Source organism: Phyllostomus hastatus, unplaced genomic scaffold (assembly GCF_019186645.2).
Source record: "Phyllostomus hastatus isolate PE091 unplaced genomic scaffold, TTU_PhHast_1.1 phas_contig_196, whole genome shotgun sequence".
Classification (NCBI taxonomy): Eukaryota; Metazoa; Chordata; class Mammalia; order Chiroptera; family Phyllostomidae; genus Phyllostomus; species Phyllostomus hastatus.
Genome location: NW_025333709.1, coordinates 30,899,874 through 30,925,022, shown reverse-complemented (window position 1 = coordinate 30,925,022; position 25,149 = coordinate 30,899,874). Strand labels below are relative to the sequence as shown.

The window sequence follows — 25,149 nt, the reverse complement described above, 5'->3', positions numbered from 1 at the left end:
TCATAGCTGCTGAAGCTTCTGATAACGTGGCAAATTCTGCCTCACTTGACAGCCTCCCTGTCAGCAGTGTTAAGGATCTGTTTCACGAGTGATTGCCTTTTTGGCGAGACTTTTATTTTTCGATCGGAAAGCACGCTTCTCACTGCCCCTAACACAGCGAACCAAATTCTTAGCTCTTCAGAACAGTTACGCATTGTAACAGCCTGACAGACATGTTAATCCCCACTCTAAAAGGATAAAATGCAGACGTTTTCAAAGCCGAGTGGCCTGAGTTTGGCAACAGAAATGGGAATCCGAGGTGGCTTTGCTGCAATCTGACCTGCACTCAGTCATCTGCAGAGAGAGCTTCTCAAAGAATCCTGGGCTTAAGGAGACGCCTTGACTGCTCACTGTCCTTTGTGCAAAAAGCCCCCGAAGAGTTAACAGGCCAGAGGGAAATTTCAAGAAGTTCTTCCGCCTCGTGCCCTTCGACCTTCAGGTTTCCGAGAGGAGGTGGATTCCCTGGGTGCCTGCTGAGGGGCCCTGTGGAGGCAGATCTCCCTTCCTCAGAGCTCCACACACTCCCGGCCTCCCGGACTCTGCGGCTCCCTCTGCCCGGACCTGGGGCACGAGCAGCCTCCCGCTTCAGAATCGAGGAAGTCGGGCATTGCTGCTCTGGCTGCACACAAGCCAGACCCGCGTGAGAGCCACCTGTGCTCAGACTCACTGCTGCTGGAGGACGTGTGTGGACTAAACCGAACCTGAGCACCAAGGGGCTCTCAGAGACGCCTCTGGCAACCAAGAGAGCGACTCAGACTTGGTCATCTATGGAAACAGTGACAATATACGTATCCGATACGTCAGTACTCCTTCTGTCTTGAATGCCCAGCCTCCACTCGACTAGCTCCGGTGACAAGGCTGTGCCCCTCCCACAGCAGCCTCCTGGACTCTCGCAGGGCTTCACTGATGTGACTGCTCTGCGCCACTCTGGACCAGTCCCCGACGGCCTCCTCGGAGCTCTCACTCGTCCGTGTGGGCCCAGCATCCGGCTGCCCAGGATTTACAAGCAAATCAGGCTCATCCTCCTTCCCCAGATCCCCCACCCAGGTCAGCTCTTCTCCAAACTGAGTAGCCTCGGTCTCTACAGCCACCCCACCCCGGCCTGAGGCAGGTCGGAGTGCCCTCACCACTGTGGTGGCTGTCCTCATCCGCAGGGCGTCCCTCTCTGCACTCAGATGGACCTGAGAGCCATGCCCTGCTGTGTGGCAACGGGCCCCGTCCTCACCCCCAGCACGGCCTGCAAGGCCCCGCAGGACCTCAACCCCAGCCCTACTGGCGCTCCCTCCCAGCCTCGGGCCTTTGCACTCTTCACTGTCTCATTCCCGGCACTGCAGACAGGGCCTCTCACTGGGTGTCTTGACTGTTCATTGGGTGTCGGATATTGGACACTGGAGCCTTTACTTGTGTGACTGCAACGTAGATAAAAGTGACTTTTCGGGGGACTACACCGACCTGTTGATTCATACTGAGATTATGGACAACTGAAACCACCTGTCTTTTGTATCAGTTGCTACTCACCCATATGTTCTCCATTTAATGCCCGCGTGAGTGTGCTTGGCCCCACGGACAGGAAGCCACAGGCATGTCTGTCAGAGTGGACTGGCGGGGCATCCGTCTGCTCTGTGCCAGGCCCTGGCCTTCGCGCAGCAGCCGGAGCAGCAACCAAGCCAGACATTGTCCTGCTTCCGGGGATCTCACACTGTACTGGTGAGCGGCCGACACGAAACACGAAAACTGCAGCCGGAGATAAGTGCCCGGAGCACTCCCGTGCTGCGGTGGGAGTAAGTGGAGGGGAGGTTCCTTCAGGCGGCATGGGCATGGGGGAGAAGGCTGTGGCTGAAATGAGAAGGCACTCAGGGATCAGCCCTTTCGGGGGAGGCTGGTAGAACCCGTTAATGACACATCCAGAAGTGAATTCTCTTTCACAAATGTGACGAGGATTGCCCAAAACAGTGGAAATCAGAGACCATATTCACACTTGCTCCTTCCATAGGACCGTTACCATACTCTAAAATGTGAGTGTTTTCTCCACTCTCTGCTGGGCTGGTGGTGGACGCTCTGACGAGAGAATTACGGGTAGTTGGAGAAGGCCCTCTTGTCTGACTACGAATAAAAAAGGGTCAGAGAGGCAGCTCGGTCCACCCCACCGCACTGCACACAGCCACAGCCACAGCCACAGCCCGGAGGCCCTGCAGGCTCCCTCGCTCCTCTGCCCCTCTCCCTCGAAGCCCTGCGCGGGGCTCCGGGCCCGGACAGCCCCGAGGGCTGAACTCTGTAGCTGGGTGGTGGCCAGGAAGCCAGCAGAATCCTGGGGTTGTGGGAGGAAAATAACATAACAGGGAGGGGCCCTCCCAGAAAACAGAGGGGCAGGCCAGCTCGGGAAACAGGGAGACCGAGCGGGCAGCGTGACCCAGCCGTCCACCACCGCTTTTCAGTCCAGGCACGTGCATGTTGCCCACACGTGCGTGTGGCACTCCATTCCTGGGGCTACATACGTGGTGAGAATGTAACTTTAAAAATGACCCGAAATATGCTCACACACCCAGTTTTGCACCACCTCAGGGGTCCTAGGCCACCTAACCCCTGGCTCTGAGACCTGGCTCTGGGTTAGCCTGAAGCTGACGGGAAGCCCAAGGAGAGGAGCCAAGTGACTTTTTTTTCTCTTTTTTCAATTGTACTTTTTTCCATTGCCATTTATTCCCCTTAGACCCCCCACCCGCAGCAATCACCACCCTGTTGTCCATGTCCATGAGTCCTTTTTCCTTTTTTGCTCCATCCCTCTACCCCCTAACACCTCCCATGGCTGTCATCCTGCTCTTAAAAAAACAAAGCAAACTAAAACAAAACCTCAGAGGGGACAAAGGTGAGGAGGAGACCTGACACCTCCCACTCCCCGAGCTAGTGGCTAGGGGAGCCCAACAAGCAGGCACACTGACCTCTGGTGCGAAAGCAGGTCAGGCGGCCTGCAGGAGGTTTCCAGGGGGCTGGGTCAGGTCCGTTGGGTTAATCCACGGTCCCACCGGTTTCACGAACACGGCTTGATGTTTAACCACAAGTGCGTGTGGGGGTGGATAAAGGTTTGAATATGATACGTGCTCAAAACCAATCATCAAACAGCTTCAGATGCGTGTCAGTGCCTGTGCACGTGCGGGCTGCTCTTCCTGGGAAGAATCCACCAGATTTAAAAGAAAAAGGGAGACAGAAATGTCATCCCTTGCTCCCCTTTAGCTCACAGTGTTAGAAATCAGAGGGTTACAGACTCTAATTCCTGGGCTGCCCAGCTTCCTCCGTGTCCTGCAGAAATAGGACCGGAAGGTGCTGGCACTTACAAATTACAGTGATGGCCTGGAGAAGTGGTGAGTGGCAGGAAAGTGAGGGGGTGGGGTTGTCTCCCAGGGCTGCCTGCTCCAGCCAGCGGGAGGTCAGGCTGGGAACAAAAACAGAACCGTCCCTCCTCCAGCTGAGCCAGGGCCTTCCTGGAGCCCCAGGCTGCTTGAAGGACTGGGTTCTGAGGCTTTCAGGGAACCCTGGTGCCCTCCACGCCCGTCTCGCAGATGGGAATTTCCATCAGTGCCCTCGGTTCCCCGGGAAAAGCCGATTCTCTAAAAGGAATTCTCCAGCATTCAGTCTGCCTAATGTCACACATTTGATGACTGTATTTATAAAACTTACATTTCCTATGTCACAGACCAGTTCCAGACTCTCAAGCTTTTTCTTTATCATTTTTGAGATTTTGGGGGGTGCTTTTCTCCCCCACTTGCCTTATTTTTTAGAATTTTAAGGAGTATTTTAGCCAAGCAATGCAGAAATGCCATTAGTTGAATAAAAAAAGAAAGAAAAAGAAACCTCTGAAAAGGCTCAAGCGCAGTCTGAAAACCAAAAGATGCCTAAGATAAGACAATGCTTAAGGACCATCAACTGTTACATTGAGAAAGAAATGTTAGCAGTGCAATCCTGCTTGTTCCTCAAAATAGGAATTTTAGACAAATAAGCTTTTTGTTGAACTGATTTGCAACAAGTTTACCCAGCGCTCCCTGAGCTGTCTTTTACTAGAGAAACGTCCTGCTGACCGTGCTCAACTCATTTGCCTCCTTCATTGTCTTAGTGGTTTTGTTCCTTCACTGAAGGATCCCCTCTCGTTACATCAAGGACCTGCACTGGACCAGGCCCTGTGCTGAGAAACAATGAAAAGACTCCGTTAAAGACACAGGGAAGACAGGGTGGTGCCAACAGCCACGAGAACACAGTCAGGCCTGAGGGGGTGGGAGATGTCTGAAAGGGCTTCCTGGAGGCGGTGATGCCTGAGCAGACTCAGAGGTCTTCAGGAAGAGTACGAAGAAACTTGTGTTCCACATAAAGAAGCATCTCCAGGGTTCCAGCTGCGAAGCTGAGTACAGTTGAGCTTGGCAAGAATGGGGAACCAAGGGTGAGCGGGACGGCGGCAGGGGGCTGGGTGTGGAGTGCCCAGCGGCCCTCAGACTCTAAAATCCCGGAATGCCCTCCGAGGGGGCTGGGCTTACCAAAGGGCAGGAAGGGGGCGGCAAGGGTGGCTGGGAGCCAGACAGGGAACACAGCAGAGGGTGACGGAAACAACAAGAGGCTACCGTTTCTCAGCCCCTCCAGAGCCTGTCCTCGTGCTAAGTAGTTGACGTATCTGTTCACATCCAATCTTCATAATAACCGTGTGAAGTGGGTGTCACTCTTCCCACTTCACAAAGAAATCGAGTCTCAGAGTGATTAAGCAACTTCTCCAGGGTCATCTGTCTGGAGAGTGGGTCAGCTGGGGTCCACCCCAGCACAGACATGCCTGAGGCCGTGCTCCCCACCACGGTCCTATCCTGCAAGAGTCCCTGGTCTCAGCACAGCTTTCCCCCCTCCTCCCAGACCTGCTAACTTACTTCACGTGCCGCCTGTCTTTTCCATCTGCTTCTCTTCACCCTCCACGGAGCAGGCCCCAGACGTCCTTGGCTCAGCCCGCACGCAGAGTAACGACCTGCTTGTTTAGTGGTGAGGGGCCTGGGCTTTGGCTCCAGCTCGGTGGAGGTGACTGGACCTGGGGTCTCTGTCAGGGTGGCTGGAAGACCCGCGTATAACCCGGGGGTGACGGGTGTTTTCGGCCCAGGCATCACTGCTCCCGTGGGGTCCGCATCGGCTGAGTTAGTAGCCTGTTCTCTCCAAGTCCCCCAGTCCTGCCAACAAGACTCCCCGAGAGACTCACTCCAGCCTTTACACTCGCCCTCGGTTCGGCTGGGGAAGAGCCTGCCGCCTTGGCACTGGAACTAAGGGCGACGGAGGCTGGCAGTGGTGGCGGGGACAGGCAAGTCACAAGGGCAGAAGGGGGGACCTTGGCACACTAGTTACTCTGGCCTCTAGTACCTCACACGAGTCTGCTACCAAAGAGTGTGCCAAGGATTTTTGGTTTTACATGTGCATTTTAAAAAAATATCTGAATAAGCATTTCTTAACTTGTGGTCTATGAATCCTGGTTGTCTATGAACATCACCTGAAACCATATTCATAATCTTCTGTGTATGAACAGATGCATATTTTTCTTAGCTTTCATAAGGTTGAAAAGGAGGTCTATGACCCAACCACAAAACCACAATAAAATAGCAGCTCATGACTGCTGAGCCCCGCTGCCCGTGCTACACACACTTGACCTTTATGTAAGCCTTGCTGCAATGCTGTGCGCGTGGGGCTGTTGTTTTCCTTCTGGGACAGACAGGCTGAGGCTCCAAGTGGAGTGACTTTTCCCCAGGGCAGAGCGGTGGGGCTGGGCTCTGTGGGGGTCCGACGGGGGAGCCACCATTCTTAACCAGCTGTTAGGCTTGGCATAGAAGCCCCTGAGGAGTGAGTGGAGACCCTCTCCAGAGCCACATACTCCAGTGCCGTCCACACGGTATGGGGGCAATGGGGGCTGCGAATATTCGCTCACTGCTCTCAAACTCTCATCGTGCAGCTTTCAAGGAAAAATGTGAGCACAGATTTTAGGTATTTTTTTCTGCCAAAAATGTGACTGGGCTGACATTAACCATATATTTTTAAAAATAATTCTCTTTCAAGAAAAAGTAAAATAGCTGCTTCTAATTTTTGTTTTAAACAGAAGTTTTAATAACCCTCACTTTCTTAACAACAGCAAGAAAAATGTAAAGTGCTTCTTTCTCTCCCCTCCAACCTTGACAGCATTGCCATCTGCTTTTGCTCCACAGTGGAGTGTGTGGGCTGTTTTTGACCAGTGAGCTGGGAAGCGGGAGCTGGTTAGTTCACTGGTTTGGTTACACCTGGGACAATTTTGGGGCGTGGGAGGGGAGACAGTGAAGTGTGCAGTATCAACCTGTACTCTCCCAAGGGGCACAGCTAAGCGGAGTGGCCAGGTGAAGGCCAGGCCTGATGCCGGCCTTGCAGTTGTCCTCACTCAGGTGCTGGGCTATGGAACTCTGATTCTAGAACCTCCTTCCCCATTTTGCATAGTCGTCTTCTCATCTAGTGGCGTTCAACACCTGCCCGTGCAAAACCTCTCTGGCTGTTACAAAGCATATCACAGCCCCACCCCACCCCGCCCTGGGCAAGAAGCCCCCCTGTGCCGCAGAGACAGATCTGCCCCAGAGGAGAGGCCCAGACTCAGAGAAGCAGAAGGGTTGCCTGTCACAGGGACAGGCCAGAGAGGCCCAAAGGTCCATGTAGACTGGGGTAGAAGAAGCAGCCTTGCCCGGAGCCCTTGACCACAGAGAGGTGACCAGACGGACACTTGGATGCTGGGGCCAGCCTGCCTGGGTTAGAATCCCGACTTAACTACTCTCTCTGTATCTTTGGGCAAGTCTCTTAACCTTCCTGCACTTTATTTTCCTTACCTGCAAAATAAGAATAATTTATTACCTGTTTCATAGGGTTGTTAAGCAGGGTAAATGGATATTAAAAGAGATGATCCTCAGAGCTGGCATATCATAAGGACTGATAAATATGAGCTGATATCATCATTATTATACCATTGTTATGGGTTGAACTATGTCCCCCTCCCAAAAGATGTTGAAGTCCGAGCCCCTGGTACCTGTGAACGTTCCCTTGCTTGGAAATGGGCCTTTGTCGTGGACATGGACAGCAGCGTGGGGGTCGCCTGAGGGAGTGGCGGGGCTGGGTGGAGGGGGACCAAGAGGGGAAAAGTAGGACAAATGTAATAGAAAAAGCAATAAGATACTTAAATTAAAAAAGAAAGAAACGGGTCTTTGTAAATGATCAGATTAAGACGAGGTCGTTAGGGAGACTATCCGACTGTGTCCTGATGAAGACGGGAAACCGGGCAGAGACAGAGGAGAGACCATGTGAAGACACAAGGACGCTGAGAGGGCGGCGTGGAACGGAGTTGCCTTCAGGGCCCTTAGAAAAAGCCAGCCATGCCAGCAACACCTTGGACTTGTGGCCTCCTGAACTATGAAACAGTACATTTCTGCTGTGTAATTAATGCAGTCATCATCACTATCACCCATACAGCAGCATTTACCTCTTGAGTGTGCCTTGTCACGCTCCCGGAAGGAGGGAGAAACCTCTACATCAAGATCAAATTACTGGATTGCAAAGCGACAGTATGATCCAATTCAATTCAGCAGCAAGGCGGTGGCTGGGGTGGGCCATTCTCAGCGCCTATTGGTTAAAGGGTTAGTAGACACAGCCCCACTGTCCCGCAGGTCATCCTTCCACCCAGGACACTAGTGTCCGGTGGCATCAAGCTCCTACCTTCTGCCTTTTTTCCCACAGCACCCACTCCATGCCTTTGCCCAAAGAAATTTGTTGCATTTTATTTCTCATCCCCTAATAACCTGAGATCACTCCCCTAACTGTCTGCACTGCCTTTGCCCCTCCTGTTGTCAGGTAATCGTGCTGTCCACGCGACTCCTGAAGCCACTTAACATCCCTGAGCTGATATTTGCAACTGATCGGCTGCATCCAGATCTTGGCGCCTGAGCATCTCCTAAGAAGACGAGATCTACCCGAGATAGAAATACCGATCCTCCAATCTGTCACCATTCAAGTTATGCCTCCAAATCCAGTGTCCCTGGTATGGCTGAATTTTGTCCAAAGGGTCTTGAGAACCACACAGGGAAGTGGTTGGCTGGATTCTTGATTCTTTAAAAAAAAAACATTATTTTCATTCCTCTAGAGGTGTCAAATGTCAGCTGGTCTAATTCATAATAATTCCCATTTATTCTTAATCTTCTATTTGTGATCTTTCTGATTTCCGCCTACAAGTTCAATAATTCTAAATAAATGCCTGTTGGGGGGTGTTGGTAGATTATAAACCCTTTGATCTACAGTTGCTCAAAAAGAAGTTAGACATGCTTTAGAATGATAAATGTGAGGAAACTTTGGGTTTTTTCTTAAGATTACATTACTGAGGGAGGGACCATTGTAAATGGGATCTGAGGCTTTGTTTCCGTCTAGGTCTGAGCTGAGTTTGAGAAGGGGAGGCAGGCGGAGGGAACGGGCGGGGGCTGCTCTGGCTGCAAACCCGCCCAGCGTGACAAAGGGCCGCATTGTCCCAGCCTGTGCGCTGGCAGGGCCCCCAGCCTCCTGGGAACCGCAGTGGGAGGAGGCTGGTTGGAGAGCTGTCTCCGCCTGTGAAAGGTCCCCATCCTTGCCGAAGGAAGGCCGGTACAGGTATCTGGTCCCAGGGAGTCCACATTTGAACCCTAACCCCTGCGACTTTTGTGATTTAGTTCCTATTGAAATACAAAGCTCTCTTTTTTGTACGTCTAAATTTTTCTTCTGGCCATAGCAGAAAAACCTAGAACCACCTAGTGAAATTATATGAGTTCCAGCAAAAGTTAACCCAGACATTTGTAGGTGAGTGATTGATGGGAATTTCTAGCATCTCTAAAAGGTGTTTGTAGAAGGAGATAAAGCTGAAACAGCGTCTAGTGCGGATTAAACAGGTAGAGGAAATAAAATGTAAATCGAAGCATGTGTCTTTCAGTTCTCAACAAATCACTGTCGTTTTATGGAAAAACTATGAAGCTGGAAATCATTCTGGGTTGTAATCAAAGCAGGTTTTGTAGAACTCACTTTTTTTTCGTCCGAGTGTGTTTTCGACCTCACACCAGTTCTTTTATGGTGCTCAGTACTGGACACTTCAGGGGCTCCTTCCATTGGGCTTATCTAGAAGTTTGAGTTTGAATGAGAAAATGGCAGCACCCAAAAAGAAATGATAATTGAAGAAAGAATCAGTATTTTCTAAAATAAAAAAAGAAGTAACCTGCTAAGTGTCTTACATCTGCATTCATTCATTCAGTCAGTCATTCCATTCACTCCCAAATACCACACAAGCCTCTGGCTCCGGCCGGGCGCTCCGCTGGGTTCCCACCCCAGCAGTGAGCTGAGCCAGACGCATCCGTGACCCTGCGGCTTGCACAGACCGAGCAGCTGGTGCCTCTCCTGACGCGGGCCCTGTGTGAGTCTCCACTCAAGGTTAAGTTTTAAACCATGTGTCTCTCTGCAAAGGAAACTTTTTGGAAATACAAAAACGAAACTGCTAACAAGTGGCTACCTCTGGGAAGAAGTATAAAGTGAGAGGGCTAAGAGAAGGGAGGAGTCTTGCTCTTATTTATATATACATTCAAATATTTATTCTTATTTAATATTTAACTACAGCCTACTCAGCAGCTCATAATCCTGTTGTTTGAGTTTTTGTTCTGATAGAATTTGTCTACTTTATTGCAGTATAATTTACACACAATGAAGGTGGTCTTATTTGAAATGCACAGGTCCATGATTTTTTTTTAAAGATTTTCTTTATGGATTTTTAGAGAGAGAGGATGAGAAAGAGAAAGAGAGGGAGAGAAACATGGGAGAGAGAAACATCGATTGGTTGCTTCCCCCACACCCCCAACCGGGGACCTGGCCCGAAACCTGGGCATGTGCCCTGACCGGGGATCAAGCCTGCAGCCTTCCACTTCACAGGCCAGTGCTCAGTGCACTGAGCCGCACCAGCCAGGGCTCAAAGGGTTTCAGTAAATGTGTACACTGTGGAACTGTCACCACAGTCAAGAAATAGAACGTTCCACCACCTCCAAAGATCCCCTCGTGTCCCTTTCCAGTCTGTTTCCTCATCTGCCTCTGGCCCCTAAGCAAACACTGATTTGCTTTCTGAAAGTATAAATTAGTTTGGCCTTTTTTAGAACTGCATAAAAATGGAATCAGTTTGTACTCTTGTATCTGGCTTCTTTCGCTCAGTAAAATGTTTTTAAGATTCATCCATATTGTTGCATATCAGTTATTTTCTCTCTTCTTTCTTCTTATTGATAGTGGTGTTCTGTTGTTCAGACACATGACAGTTCGTTTACCCAGTTATGTCTTGAACAGTTGGGTTACTTCCAGGTTTGAGCTGTTACAAATCGAGCTGCTGTGAACATTGCAGGCCTTGCTCTTGATGTACTTGTGTTATTTGAATATTTTTTTTCATAGCAAACATGTATTGTATTTCCGTATTAATTTTGTGGCTCTAATGTATTTTTGCAACCTAATTTATTCTTTTATTTTTTAAAATTTTATTAATTTATTTTTGGAGAAAGGGGAAGGGAAAGAGAAAGAGGGGGAGAGAAACATCAATGTGTGGTTGCCTCTCAGAACCCCCGTACTGGGGACCTGGCCCAAAACCCAGGCATGTGCCCTGACTGGGAATTGAATCAGCGACTCTTTGGTTTGCAGGCCGGTGCTCAATCCACTGAGCCACACCAGTCAGGGCTGAATGTTCTTCTTTAAAAAAGAAAAATGAAGAACATTCAAAAGCTTCTAGTCTGAGATGATAAAAGGTGGAAGTTCCTGATTGTGAATGTTATCATTAAGCAGTTACTCTATCCCAATAATGCTCTCAATACTGTGTTACATATGGCCAAAGGCAGCCTCTGGGGGTGGAGGGAAATGTCAGAAGTGGGTTTATAATCATCTTTCCCATCTCTGTGGCCATTGGTTGGAGGAACTGAGCGGGGTGGGCAACCAGGTAGCAGAAGGCTTTGGAGAAGATGTGAGACAGAAGGAGTTTCAAGTGACCGGAGTTTCATTTGAATAAGAAGGTGGGAGGCACAGGGCAAAGCATTGCTTCTTCAGTTCAAAGCAGGAACGTAATGGGAACTTGGTATAAATCCTGCAGGGAGCCTTCACCAGATGAGGAAGAAGAGGGGTCTTGGGAAACAGCACACTGGCCTGCTGGCAGAGCCTCCCGCAGCCTTCTCCATCCACACGGCATCCCATAGTTCACTTCTCCCGGTCTCAGCTGACTTGAGGTGGACAGTGGTAGGACCTACCACTCTGGGCTGTCGTGAGCATTAGAAGAATTCATTAAACTTGTGAAGAACATGGCACATGGCAAGCTGGCTGAGAGCATGTCAGAGCACCACTATTGTAGTAAACATCTCATGCCTGCTCGAGGAGGGCCTGTGTCTCTAATAGAATGAACTTTCTCCATCGTTAATGTCAGCCACGAAATAAATGTGTGGGTTCTGAGACTGACACCCTGAACCGGCGTTTGAACCTCATCCAAATGCACCACTTCCAGGGATCCTCCCTCTCCCAGATGTCTGCTACCTACAGGTGGCTTCAAAGGCTGCGCCGAGTGGCAGTGCTGGTTTCTCCTCTCTGGCTGAGTCTGAGGGTTTACCCACTAAACCCCAGCCGGCAGAGCCAAAGCAAGCACACACACACACACACGCAGACCTCGCCAAACCTATAGGCCACTCTCTAAACACAATTGTCAGAGGTGTAAACACTCTGTAGCAATTGACTTCTGCCTTTGTCAACTCTCCTGCCCGAGTCCGCTTCCCTGGCAAACAAAGGTGCTTGGACATGCTGCAGAGCTGCGTCAGCCAAGGGTTGACCCGGGGGCCAGAGCCCATGGAGCCGCCCGGTCTACCTCAGGGCCTCCCATTGCAATGTCATCCCAGTGACAGAGCCTTCTGTCAGGCCTCCCCCGTGACCACTGCTGTTAGTTTCACACGGATGACCAGAAGCAGAATCTCAACAACAAATAATCCAGTGTCACAAGGGTCATCTGCCATCCCTGCTCAAGGAACGTGAAGAAACATCATCTCTGTTTTAAAGGGAATTTTGAAAGACGAAACGAGATGATGGAGGGCATTTGAGAAGGGAGCATGAGATCTTGCCACAGCCAGTGATAAACCCACTCCTGTTCTCTTCTCACCAAGTTAGGAGAGGAACGAGAACAAGAAGGACTTTCTGGAAGCTTCTCTCTTTAGACGCTGAAGGGAGGACAGAAAACACCAGTGTTCCTGGGTTGTTTATAATGGATGAATAAACAGAGCCCTGTAGTGAGTGCCCCCTGGACGGATCCGAGAGGCCGTCTGGACTCCTGGGCAGACTGTGGGGCAGCCCCCTCCTCCCCACAGGCGCAGAGGCAGGACCGGGAGTTAGTCACCCAGCTGCTCAGTTTTGAGGGAGTTGCCACAAGCTTGTTCATTTGTCCAGAAAACACACTGGTTTTCTCCCCCTTTGGAATGTAAGGTGAATGTCGAAATCCTATTTTTCACGAGAATGAAGGGCTCACTGTAAATACACCCATAGCTGGGGGCTGGCTGGGTGGGCCCTGGGCTGGGTGTGCAGCTGCCAGTGGGCTAGGGGCCAGGAGGGCCGAGAAGGGTCAGCCAGCTCCACACTGCGCCACGCCGGGCAGGCTACAAAGTGTTGGGAATGTTTTTGATTTGCAGCAGGGAGGAAACTCGAAAGCCAGACATCACGACAGACCAGGATCCGGTTCTGAGGCAGACGGGCTGTGGGCTGTGGGCTGCGCCCCACCCCTGCTTGGATGTCTTTATTACCGAGCTGGGACTGGAGGCCCGTGAGCAGCCGGCTGATGGCAACAGCAGATGTGGCTGTGGAAGCCAGGTGGGCCTCGGGCCAGGGAGGAGCCACCAGCTCCTAGTAGCAACAGAAAGACTGAGAAAAGGACGGGAACGCAGGCCAGGGCGGGGAGGGCCAGCACGTGGAAGACATAGAGGAGAGCTCCATGGGGGATCTGCTGAGAGCAGCAGAGCTGGGTCTGTTCTGTGACGTCAGACAGACGTGAGGGTGAGTCCTGGACCTGCTGCTTCTTCCGAGCCTCCCTCGCGTGTCTCCGTAGACAGACTGACGATGGATTGCGGGATTGGTGTGGGGTTGGAATACATAGAAACGGTCATTGCTGCTACCTGTGTGGCCCTAAGCAGGTAATTTAACCTTTCGGGGCCTCACTTTTCTCATCTTCACCAGGGAGTCCTTCATCACAGGATTCTTCAGAAGATTAAAAGAGATCATTTATAATCTGGCACGTTGTAAATGCTCAAAAAATTCTAATCCTTTCCGTTCTCCACTCCCCTGCTTCCGCTTCCACCCCCCTCCCTGCACCCGCCCGCCCTGTACACACACTCCCTTCCCTTCCCTTCCCTTCCCTTCCCTTCCCTCCCCTCCCCCTCCCCTCCCTCCCCTCCCCCTCCCCCTCCCCTCCCCTCCCCCTCCCCTCCCCCTCCCCTCCCCCTTCCCTTCCCTTCCCTTCCCTTCATGGCAGAGCAGGGGTTCCGCCATGGAGGCTGGAGCAGGGGGTGCTCAGTGCTGTTTGGTCATAGTTCAGAAATTTAAAAACAGTTTGAATTCTTACTGTGTGCCACGACGGGAAGGCAAGCAGAACACAGCCTTGGGGCCAAAGCTGCACCTGAACCCACACTCGGCCGTTTTCCGGCCGTGGGGTTCTCGGCCAATCCTGTGCACCGTGCGTGGCCCTCAAATCGCCTTTTCCATAGAATGGGAGAAACGATGCCCACCTCATAGTCCATTTTAAGAATTACATCTATGCCTTTGGTAAGGGACCAATTAAAAGAATCTTAAAATAAAGAAAATCATTTAAAAACAGAAACAGGGTTTAAGAGACATTGTACTAATAATGAGAGGAGCAAAGGTAATAAAACACGAAGCTAAAATTTATGAGAAAGTAGACACAGCTGGTACTCGTGTGGTTTCCAGCTCACTCTCTCTCTCCCTCTCCCTCCGTTGCCTAGAATAAACCACTCTATTCCTCTGGATGGAACAGAGCTCTCAGACCCCTTCCAGCCCAGACTTCCAAGGCGAAGTATGAGAAACTGAGGCCAGCGCAGTAGGAGGTGAGGGGCAGCCGTGGGTGCCAGGAGGTGCAGCTCGAAGCCCAGCCAGGGAGCAGGAGAGGGCTGCGGGCGTCTGCGCAGGTGTGGGACAGACGGGAAGAAGCAGGGACGGTGCCCCATGTTGGTAATAAATGGGAGTGCAGCACTGCCCAGCACCTTTGCAAGAGAAAGCCCACCGGGAAGTTCTCTGTCTTTAATCCCAGGACTTGGGCAGGAGACCATTGTGAAACATACAGAGATTAACCTCTCGCTCTCTGGGCGTTGTAAATGCAACCACATAGAATGAACAGAAATAAAAGTGAGCAGACACTAGTCGGAGACACTTGTCACTGCCTTTGAATTGAAATGCTTTTTGTGTCAGCACCATTTCCATCCCTGCCCCCGACACAGGTTGAGTTAGGCTTGACGCATTGGAAATCGCCCTCCATATAAGGTAGGGCTCAGGGCATCACCAAAAACCCTGTCAAGAGCAGGCGGGGTATTTACGCTGTGAGAAAACAGATTTAGAAGCCTGGCACCGTATCACAGTGGGCCCTCAGCAGCTATTCTGGCTGCCTCTCTCCATCCCATGACTTTATATTTGCCGTAGCATCTTCTGTATGAAATCTCACAAAGGAATAAGAACACCGAATATTGTAAACGATAGTGTGAATGGAGCCACTTTAAACCAGAGCTGGAGCTGCTACACCCAAGGAACTGCCTTGCACGCCTTATACCTCAAACCTTGGAATGTTAAAGAGAGCAAAATGACCTTTGCACTGGGCCTGAGCAACCTTGTGTCCGAAAGAACTTTTATGAAGATACCACGATGACTATGGTGCGGATGACCTCAGGGCTGAAAACTGAAAACACCGTTTTCAGAATTAGAATTCCGTTTAGAATTAACATCACTCTGCTCTGTTACCCGCACTGACTGAATTGCCTTCCCTCTATTGATGTCATGGTTCCTGTTCCCCTGCCCCTTCTCTCACTACGTAAGTCCCCATTTTTTTTGTGTCCTAACTGAAATACCGATTCCCAAATAGCTCGCCTAAACACCTGTTGGCCTTCCCATTTAAAAAGCCTTCTTATTTCTAAGTTTACGATTTAGTCCAAAGACACTGTTCTGGGTTCTTTGTGTGAACTTGAGGACATCACCCAAAACCAGAGGCTGTTTCTCTCATCTGTAGAATAGTTTCTCCTGCATGCTCCCCGCAGGGTTCTCCCAAGGAGTGAGTGTCAGGTGTGTGCAAGCACCTCCCAAACATCAGGGGTGATTCTTTGCCCCTAAAGAGGGCGACTCACTTAGCCTGCACAGAAGGTCTCTCTGGCCCGGGACACCCATGAGTGGCCTGGCAGCTTTAGCGCATGCTCTGGTGGCAGGCACCACGAGGGAGGGGCTCCCAAACGACCCAGGTCAGTGGCTCCAAGTTTCCACAGTGAGAACAAAGTACTTTTTGAAAGCAGCATATCCAGAAAAGAGTTTTGCCAAACCAAGCATGTGTGGAGAAGCAGTAATCGTGTCAAAGCCTTGACATCTTCAAGGCTGAGCCGAGATGTCTTCCCAGTCTAAAACACAGCCCTGTCCAGTTCCGCTGGAGGGTCACGAAGGAAATGAACAGGAGACGTGCTCTTTAATACAAAGTGGCAAACTACAATTTACAACACTCACAGGCTGTGGCCTTTGACAAGATTTTCGACTTGTTTGTAAGCCTGTCTTCTCATCTGCAAAGTGAAAGTAACAGCACCATGCACCTCTTAGGTCGGGACATTAGAGTGATAACCCTTGGGATGCCCGCCTCAACACACCCAAGGTACTGAGTAATTCTTTGAAGAACAAAAGGTGAGCATGTCGATAAAGACCAAGTCAGACATCTGTTCTTTTAAAATGAGATTTATTGTACATAAAATAAATTAATTACAATTTAAGCCAAAGCATGAGTGGCTTTTTAAAGTGCATCTGTGTAGGGGGTTTGTGCATCTGTTCACTCGCTGTAAGACAGTTTTTGTATCTGAGCCATGACGCAACCAGGCCTGGGAAACAGCCCAAGGTCATCGCCATGCGCCGTTTACACAAATCACACCAAATGCAATGGACACATTTTTTTTTCCTGTACCCGATGCAACAGTTTTGTGTTTTTTTTTAATTATACAGTCTCACAACTACTCAAAGTCTGGGGCTGAAGAGTTTGAGTTCCCAACCACTGAACCTCGGCCCAACGAAGCAGCCTTTACCGTGTCAGGCCATATGAACTTACAGGTGTCTGGGTACACGACATTGTGGCCCATAAGGTCCACCCTTTTGGGGGGATGGGGAAATATTTCCCTCTTTGTTCTTTAAAAACAAATCTGGGTACCCTTCAGGTTGGAAAGGCAATCTATAAGGAATAATGTTCCAGAAATGCAAATCATCCTTGTAAGAGAAAAGCAATTCTTCCTTTGGGGTGCGGGGTGGGGTAGGTGGGAGAAGGAAAAGAAAGAAGAAAAAAAGGAAAGCCTTCGAGAGCAATCTGTTCTTTCATCCCCACTGTAAATCACATCAATATATTTGGTGAAACTACAATCGACCATCATTTACAAGGTAGTTAAGGACAAAATCCAAAGCAAGAACGCACCCTCCCCCTCCACAGGAAAAGAATGGAGTACATTTCACATATTCACAGAGTGGCTCAGTGGGCTCATTCAAGCCTCATCGGTCCTGTCCCCCTGCTCAGAACAATGCTTCCTTTTCCACACCAGTTCCATAGGCCCTCCTGGCCTCCCTGCTCCAGCCCCTTCTGGAACCGTGAACTACTGCCAGCACTCAATGTTCCTGCACTGGAAGAACCTCAGACTCTCTTCCTGGGAAGACCAAACCCCCTTGAGGGCCTCTGCTTCAGACAGAGGTGACAGTCCTCACTTTGGCAGAAAGGGCCTGCTTGAACCTCCTCTTCAGGTCCTGCATGTTGGGCGACTTGGGCCTAGGGATGAGGGAGGTTCTTCGCTTCTCCGGCGTGCTGCTCGGTGGCTGTTTGTGGCTCACTTCTTTGCACAGGACATGGAAGGCATTGTAGACATCGTTGTAATTTTCACTGACAGACACTTCATAGAACGAGCAGCCCAGCATGCTGGCTAGCTGTAGTCCAAGCTGAGGGTCCACCTGTTTGATGTGCAACAGGTCAGCTTTGTTGGCCACGACCACGACGGGCAGCCGAGTGCCAAGGTGTAGCTGCTGGACGTGCTGGTGGAGCTGGCCAATGAGTTCATAGCTCTTGCGGTCAGTGATAGAGAAAACGATCACCACAGCATCTGCCCAGCGAATGCACCTATTCAGCTGTTCGTTGCAGCTCAAGCCGTTCTCGTGGACCTGAAAGAGTGAGGTGATGGCAAGGTGAATGGCGAGTGCAGAAAAAAGCCCTGGCTTGGCTGGATGGAGAATTCAAAAGAGCCTTTTACAGTAATGCCAGGTCGCAGGCCATAAACAAGTTATATCCCCACACACTTCAGCTTTCTTGACAATATGTTGATCCAGCTGCACGGAGCTGGAATAAATAACAGTGCAGCTCACCACACTCAAGTGGAAAATTGACCTGCAGAGAACTCCATGCAGAGAGACTTTGTAGTTGCATAAAATGGGAAATTAACTGGCTAGACAGTAAGTCTGGGGAAGTAAAGATAGGAGCTGGAAGCATTTAAACCTGGATAACTGCCCAGTTCAAGAGTGGGGAGAAAAAAAAACACACATACACACACACTAGCATGGCTCTTTTGTCTATAGAGTAACTTTCCACAGTAAAAAGTGATTCCAAGTATTTGGAAACTATACCTAGATGTTTGATTTTTTTTTTTTTTTGAATGGCAAACACAAATGTAAAAAGCGATCTTTTTAACCACAGCAAGGAAACTTTGCCACTTCCAAGTGGGTTTGATTTGGTCTTTCCTGCTGGGTAGAATCCTCCTAAGGGAAGATTTCTGCCCCTCAGCCAACTCTCCCAAATTAAGCTAGGGTAAGGCTGACCGACAGCCAGATACGACTGAAGTGTCAAACATGTAAAAGCCTCAGCTTCACTCCCCAAACTTCCCTCCTCCTGCAGCAGGAGGTGCTTTGAGAAGCGAACAGCTCTGCAGCCATGTAGACTCCCCACTGACTTAGTCACATGTCTCACCGAGTCTTACCTGAATACCTGGAGTGTCTTGAACCTGAATAGCCAGAGTTTCACCTTCTATTTGGACTTGTCTGGTGTAGAGATTACCTACCAAGACAAAAAAAAAAAAAAATTATGTTCATCCTTCTTGTACAACTTTGAAAACATGGTGGGATTTTTTTAACTTAGAAAAAAAATACAACCTGAACCAATGCACAAAAATAAGCTATAATTTATCCTAGACAATGGACTTAATTCAATTTTTGGGGAAACAACTGTAATTTTAACTCCCTATTAGTGGATTTATTAAAACCAAGGCAAAGTTTCCAAGTTCTTGGAAGCTGATTTGTCTAATTTTAAACAGAACTTCCATATGTAGAGTATTTCCTTAAAGCAAATTTTCTTGCTCAGCATGTGTGGAATTTCTCTTTTATTTTAGTGCTTTATCACTCTTTGACATATATTTGTATTTTAGCTATTAGATACAATGGCTTGTTCGGCAAATACTGTTATAAATGCACAGCCAACATTACCAACTGCAGTAAAAATGTGACATAACCATAGCCAGCCCCACATCAAAGCAGAGGCTGCCATGCCTTATCGTGGGATGGTTTATATAGTGCATTTCAAATAATCCCCTATAGGTACTTCATGTAGCCTAAGGAATGAAACAATTTGCTAACAGAACATAGGTTGAAAGCCCTTAAGCCTCCCCAATGGCTAGTTTTAATCATAGGGATTGAAATAGTGTCCTCTATTCAGGAACTCTCCTAAAATTCTAGTCATTTTTCTTTGTTAAGAAAAGAGAACTTTAGATTTACAACTGCTCTCCTTTGGCCTTTGCTTTAAAAGGTCACCTCTGAAAGGCAGCCAGCAGAGAGGGATAGGGGTTGGGGGAGGAGTGACGATCTTTTTTTTTTTTTTTTTATGACTTTTGCAGGAGTGTTTTGAAGGGAGAGGCTCCTCAGAACAAAGGGTGCTTCCAACCGGGGTCCCCATAGTTAAAACATACCAAAGGGAATACTTTCAGGCACTTGATAAAATGATGAATGGGCTTGGAATGGAATGAGGCCAGATGGCAGTTACGGGGGGCGGGGAGCACGGGAGGGGGCAAGCAAAGTTGGATGTGGCAAGATCCTGATGCTGACTGTCACTCTGAAGTAACCTGTCTGGGAGACACTGAAAAATGAGAACCGGTGCAGGCTGATGGTATTTTCCTCAAATTTATATGCTCACCTGCATTTCTTTCGTAGTCACCAATGAATCGTTTGGTGAGGAACCGCACCACCAGGGCTACAGGTCAGAAAGGAGAAAGGAAAGAGGCTTAAACCTGGCACTAAAGTTCGATTGATCCGCACCCCACCCCCGGCCTGTAAAACAATTCTCCCAGAGAAAGCCGGCCAGCCACCAATTGAAATTCCTACCCTCTCAGCTCTACCCTTCTTCCAGACACATGGACAGAGGGCTAGAAGGTATGGTGAATTATAGCTCTGTCCAGCTGAAAGGGTCATTTGGTCCACCCCCTCTTCAGAGCCAGGCTGAGCCGCACCTAAGCCTTCCAGCAGACAAATGTCTTTCTAATCTTAAAGGCCTGAAGGAGGGATTACATTCACTAAATCCCCTTTTGGGCTAGGCACTACCAGAGGCTCAAGAACCCCAAAGTTTTAATCCCCGTTGTGTCGGTCGTGCGGGGAAGGTCGCCTGGCTATTCTGGATCCCAGTTTCCCTCATCTGTTGAAGGAGAGGTTAGAAGAGATGCTGGCTACGGTCCCTTCGAAGGGGCAGCTGCACCTCTCACATCTCCCCTGCCTCGTTTGCCCGCAATTCTCAGCGGGGGCCGCCCACGTCCAGCCCCGGAGATAACCAGGTTCTCGCCCTAGTGTGAGGACTCACCGGTCTTGCCCACGCCGCTGGCCCCAACCACAGCGATCTTGACCAGCCGGCGGCCCGCCGCCCCCAGGCAGTAATCGGCAGCGGCGGCGCTGCCTGGAGTGGGGTACTCGGCAATGGTACACATGTTCTGAATGAGGCGCATCTCCGCTCCGGCAGGGCTGCTCCGCGCAGGACTCGAGCTGCGGGGCGGGAAGAGGTTCGCACTGCGCGGAAGCGGGCGGGAGGACTCGGCCGAGGAACTCCGCGGCCGAAAGGAAAAAAAAAAAAAAAAAACCCAACAACAAAAAGAGTACTGGAGAGGTGCAGACGTAGAGCTCGAGCGGGCTCAGACTCCCGGCTGGGACTGCGCCCGGCCTGCGCGCGCTGTTTTCTCCCGGGTCGACCCCGCCCCCTGCCTCCCGAGGCCAATCCCTGGGCGTCCTACACGAGGCCCCGCCCCCAGCGCCAAGCGTGTAGGGGCGGCGGGAGCTTGTGCCGGGCCCCGTGAGCCGCGGGTAAAATGGAGCAGTGAGCCCGAGGGAGACAACGTGTGGGCCAGAACCCACAGCTCAGCCAATGACGGGCGCCGGGGAGGGCAGCACTGAGAGCTGGCCGGGGTCCCGCTGCGCCCGCACGGGGCAAATGCTGTGGCTGAGGGGCTGGGGACGCCTCGGGTGCTGGGTAGCGGGGCTCAGCTTGGAATCGGGCATGGTCTGGGTCTCACTAGAGCGTTTCACCGGCATCTGCCCTTCCCAACAACCACCAGCCCCCCAACACACACCGGGTGTCCAGCCTGCCCGCCCACTCCCTGCAGCCAACTAACCTCTCGACCCCAACCCCGCCCACCCTCTGGGAAACCTGCGCCCGAGAGGCTAAGGCCTCGTGGGTGTGAGGGTTCGGGGTCTGGGAACCCGTCCTGCAGCCCGGCATCGGCATCGTGTGTCTCATTAATTTGGGGAGTGATTGCACTGACTTGGGTGCGTCTGGGGTGGCATCCCGTATCATAGATTTGCCTACAGTGGCAATCAGTAACAAAGATCCCATAACTACTCACTTAAAATAGGACTTTTGACTTGGGACAAAATAATGCTACCCGTTTACCCGGAGACCCACATTCTCTTGCTCTTGTCCGCAGGGCGGCGGATCACTTACCTTCTGACAAGCTCACGTGAACGCACAGACTGTCCTGCTTGTACAGCATTCCCGGAGGCAAATCAAGGAGTAATTACAGAACAAGCTTTCCAGCGGCTCACACACGGTCACACCTCCAACAAGAGCCCTGAAATGGAAAGAAACCTACCCCGGCTGTGTCTGGTTGCGGACTACATTGGGAAGCAGAAACCAGAAAGGGTCCGCATTTCGTCTCTGGTCATAAGGAATGGTGAGGTTAGTAAAGTGACTTGCCAAGGAAGATGTGTGCTTGCACTCATAAAATCCCAAGCTCCGAGGAAAGACATCTTTAATAGTAGGCTACACTCCCCAGCTAAGCAGTATTCTGTAGCTGCATCTGACTGCAAAATGTCATCAGACAGGTAGACCGCCTCTCTCCCTCCCGCTCCGCTCTCCACCCTCCCCAGCCTCCCCACCCTTCCAACCGCGCCCCCAGTGTTCCAGGAGCTTTATCCTGGGGACAAACACTGGAGCTTTGTATCCACAGCCATATTAAAGGTGGAAATATAAAAGTATAAGCCAGTTCTCTTATTACACATGCCAGGCATCTAGTTTGATTCCCTCTTCCACCCTCAACTTAACTGAACAGGTATTTGATGGAATTTATGATGCTGACCCAATTCGGGCTGAGGTGAGCTTTGTTGCCTACCTCCGTTTAGGAATTCTCAAGGAATCCAAGGTGGAGGGAAGGTAATCACAAACTGCCTTGGTAACAAGTATTCTAGGATGGACAACATAATTGGCAAGATATACAACCTTAGCAATAAATAAAATAAAAGGTTGGCTTCTATGGAGGTCTTAGGAATGAAATAAATTCAGTCATTTGAATAAGGAGGGGGGAAAGAGCATTTAGAATATGTACCATGTCTTTCTGTATGGTTTACATCAAATTTTAATTTTGATGTGCTATAAAATCAAATGTAGCAAGACTGTAATTACAGGTAACCATGTACTTTTTAAACCCCTCCCCCCAAAGCCTGTAATTCTATCATGCTTACATGGTGAAATAATTATGTAGTCTACAGTTTTTGTTTAAATGCTTTTTATACACACACATGTTCGCACACAGACATGACAAAAGTTGTCAAGGAGAATTTTGCTTTGACTTTAAAATGCTTCTGGGGCTTGATTTTTATTACCATGAGCCTACACCAAGCCTATGATTTTCCTGTCTGAAACACAAAAGCTGAATTTGGTATTCTTATTTTAGGTCTAAATGATCTGTCTGTATTTTAAAGAACACAGAAAAGAAAGCAGCGAGAGAAAGATGGAGAAAAGAAAGAGGAGCTCTTCAAATTCCAAACATCTAGCAAATAGCCCCCTCCACCTCACCCTACTTTCAAACGATGACACTGAGAGTCGCCCCTTCTTGGAAATTCACAGCATTACTAAAAAGGAAGGGGAGGGGGCAGGAGGATGGATATATACTGAAGGCTTGTTTGAGTCCAGGCTGTGCGTTAGGGAGGTAGTATACAAAAATCTCATTTTACCTTCCTGACAACCCTGTAAGGTAAATATCATCATTTCCAGTTGCATTAGCTATTGCTGCTTAGTAAATGACCCTGAACCTTAGTGGCTCACACTTCTGTGAGCTGACTGTGTTCAGCTGGGTAGGTCTCGCCTAAGGTCTCTCATGTTGTTGCAGTCAGGTAGCAGCTGGGGCTGGAGTCATCTGAAGCCTCACCTGGGCGGGACAGCCCAGATGGCTTCTCCACTCAGTCTGCATTTCAGCTGGAATGCCAGCCTCTCTCTCTCTCTCTCTCCTCTCTCTCTGTTTCTCTCTCTCTCTCTCTGCCTTTCCATGTGGTAGCTCAGATTCCTTGATGGCATGGTGGGTAGCTTCCCTGAGAGTGAGTATTCTAAGACAGGAGTTGGAAACTGCCAGGCTTTTCAGGCTCCTGCATGGAAGTTGGCATCACTCCTGCTGTGTACTATCTGTCAAACAGTCACAGAGCCCACCCAAATTAAAGGGCGAGTGGCAGGGACATAGGTCGCACCATCAGATAGGAACAGTATCAAGTAATTTGTGGCCATCTGTATTTTACTTTGTTTTATAAATGAGAAAGCAAAGTCTCAGGTTAAAAATTTCTCCAAGGTCAAATACCTTATAAGGGACAGAGCCAAAATCTGAAAAGGATAAATGAAATAGAAAATTGTCACGATGTTCACAGTGAAACAGTCTCCTATGATGCAATGCTACAAAGTGGTTGGAACTGCTCTCTTTGCCCCTCTTTCTCTGTTTAAGCTAAAAAAAAATGGCATTGGGGACTAAAATATGATGAACTTGGGAAAGAAAGAAATATTTTGCCAACTTCTGATTTTCCCTCAGCACCCAGAGTTTCTATCACCCCCTTTGATCTTTATAGCTGATCTTAGGTCTGAGAGCTTCCAGAGATAATCCAGTTTCTGGAATTCCTTAGCACACTGGAGTGTAAATTCAGTAAATGCTTATGGAATGTCAGAGCCATGGACGTACCAGGCATTGTGTTGGGTTTTGAGTCCGCACCGGCAAACAAGACAGAGGTTGCCACCACTGCAGTTAACATTTAGCATGGGAGACAGAGACATGAATGAGCAATTTCAATATAGTGAGAAGAAATACTTCTCCAGAGGAAATTCAGGAGCTGTAGAATGACTCGGTAGGACTAAAAACCTGGATTGTGGAAGTTAAAGAAGAATGTGGAAAAGTCTGAGTAGCTGAACAGTTTGTGTTTTGTGGGTGCATGCACGTGTGTGTGTACACGGCAGCAGTATGGCCTGCTTGAGTGTGGTTGGTATGGCATGTGAATGTCTTGCACAAGATGGACAGCTGTTTGAACATGTCACCTAAAATGTCATATGGTGTGCTTGAGTGTGATATGGTTATTTACAGAATTACATGCTTATGATTTTGTAATAACAGATTCCATAATTTAGAAAAGGAGCATTATTTGTGCCGGACCCTGTGTGTGAGCATGAAGCAGGGCCCCCAGATGGGGAGAGGTGGGTTAGGTTGCAAAGGACATAGTGTTTGCCAGGAGACAGTAGGTATTCAGTAAATATTTGTGGACTGTAAATGAAAGCAAAGGCCTCACCTGGAGAGAATGAATTCAAGGAACAGAATAATCCCCCATGAGTGGGCCAAGGAAAGAGTCTGGTGGTTTCTAAGGAAGGGCACATATATCAACGAAATAAGCCCCAGAAGTTGTGTAGCTCTCCCTGCCATGAGATCATGCCCCATGGCAGCCAAGTGGGCTTCCCTTCTGCCTGTGTCAACCAGAGTTTCTCCCAAAGTGGCCCCCTCTGAGCATCTAGGCCCTGACCAAGGACCAGACTTTTTTTTTGAGACTTTTGTCAACCCTGCTTGTTTATATCTAGTAAACAGACACCTTGTCAGCTATTTTAGACAGAACATTATTTAATTACCTGCATTCAGTATGGTCAGAAGGGCTGGAGTGGCGGGCTCTAGGCTGGGTGTGCAGAAATGACTACCAGAACTGACAAACCGGCCCACGCAGGGAGCTGCTGCCTCTTCCATAATCAAGAAGATGGAGAATCAGGAACTCTCCACTGCCACTGTTGCTACTGTCTTTCCAGACCCACCAAGGTGGAGACTCAATTTGGCCAAAAATGCCAGTATCTCCACAATGGAGCCTGGCGGCAGAAAGCAAACAAGACACAGAAAGATGACCTCCTCCCTGCTTCTGCCACGCAAACTTTATCTGAATGTGTCTCGTTAATGAAGTTGGTTTGTGTCCATTACCCAGGTGTGAGGGAGTCTGGAAAACGTGTTTAGCTTTCTGGTCTAAGCCGTATGTACAGACACACTAGAAATGGAAAGGAAGACTTCC

The 25,149-nt window shown here is 49.5% G+C and overlaps 2 protein-coding genes across 2 annotated transcripts in view; one reads left to right on the top strand and one right to left on the bottom strand.

Moving 5' to 3' along the window:
* The window catches only part of SCFD2 (sec1 family domain containing 2), a 318,097-nt gene extending 308,195 nt beyond the window's left edge, over positions 1–9,902 (top strand). The window contains exon 9 of the mRNA XM_045834437.1: positions 7,906–9,902. Coding sequence (XP_045690393.1) covers positions 7,906–7,998 — 93 coding nt within the window. The 3' untranslated portion in view covers positions 7,999–9,902. The remainder of the gene's footprint in view (positions 1–7,905) is intronic.
* A 6,129-nt stretch (positions 9,903–16,031) lies between these two features.
* RASL11B (RAS like family 11 member B) lies at positions 16,032–20,499 on the bottom strand. The gene is made up of 4 exons (XM_045834438.1): positions 20,171–20,499; positions 19,514–19,570; positions 18,309–18,385; positions 16,032–17,499 (listed from the first exon to the last, which is right to left on the bottom strand). The coding sequence occupies exons 1-4, from the start codon at positions 20,310–20,312 to the stop codon at positions 17,029–17,031; spliced, it is 747 nt and encodes a 248-aa protein (XP_045690394.1). The 5' UTR covers positions 20,313–20,499; the 3' UTR covers positions 16,032–17,028.
* Positions 20,500–25,149: the final 4,650 nt, after the last annotated feature.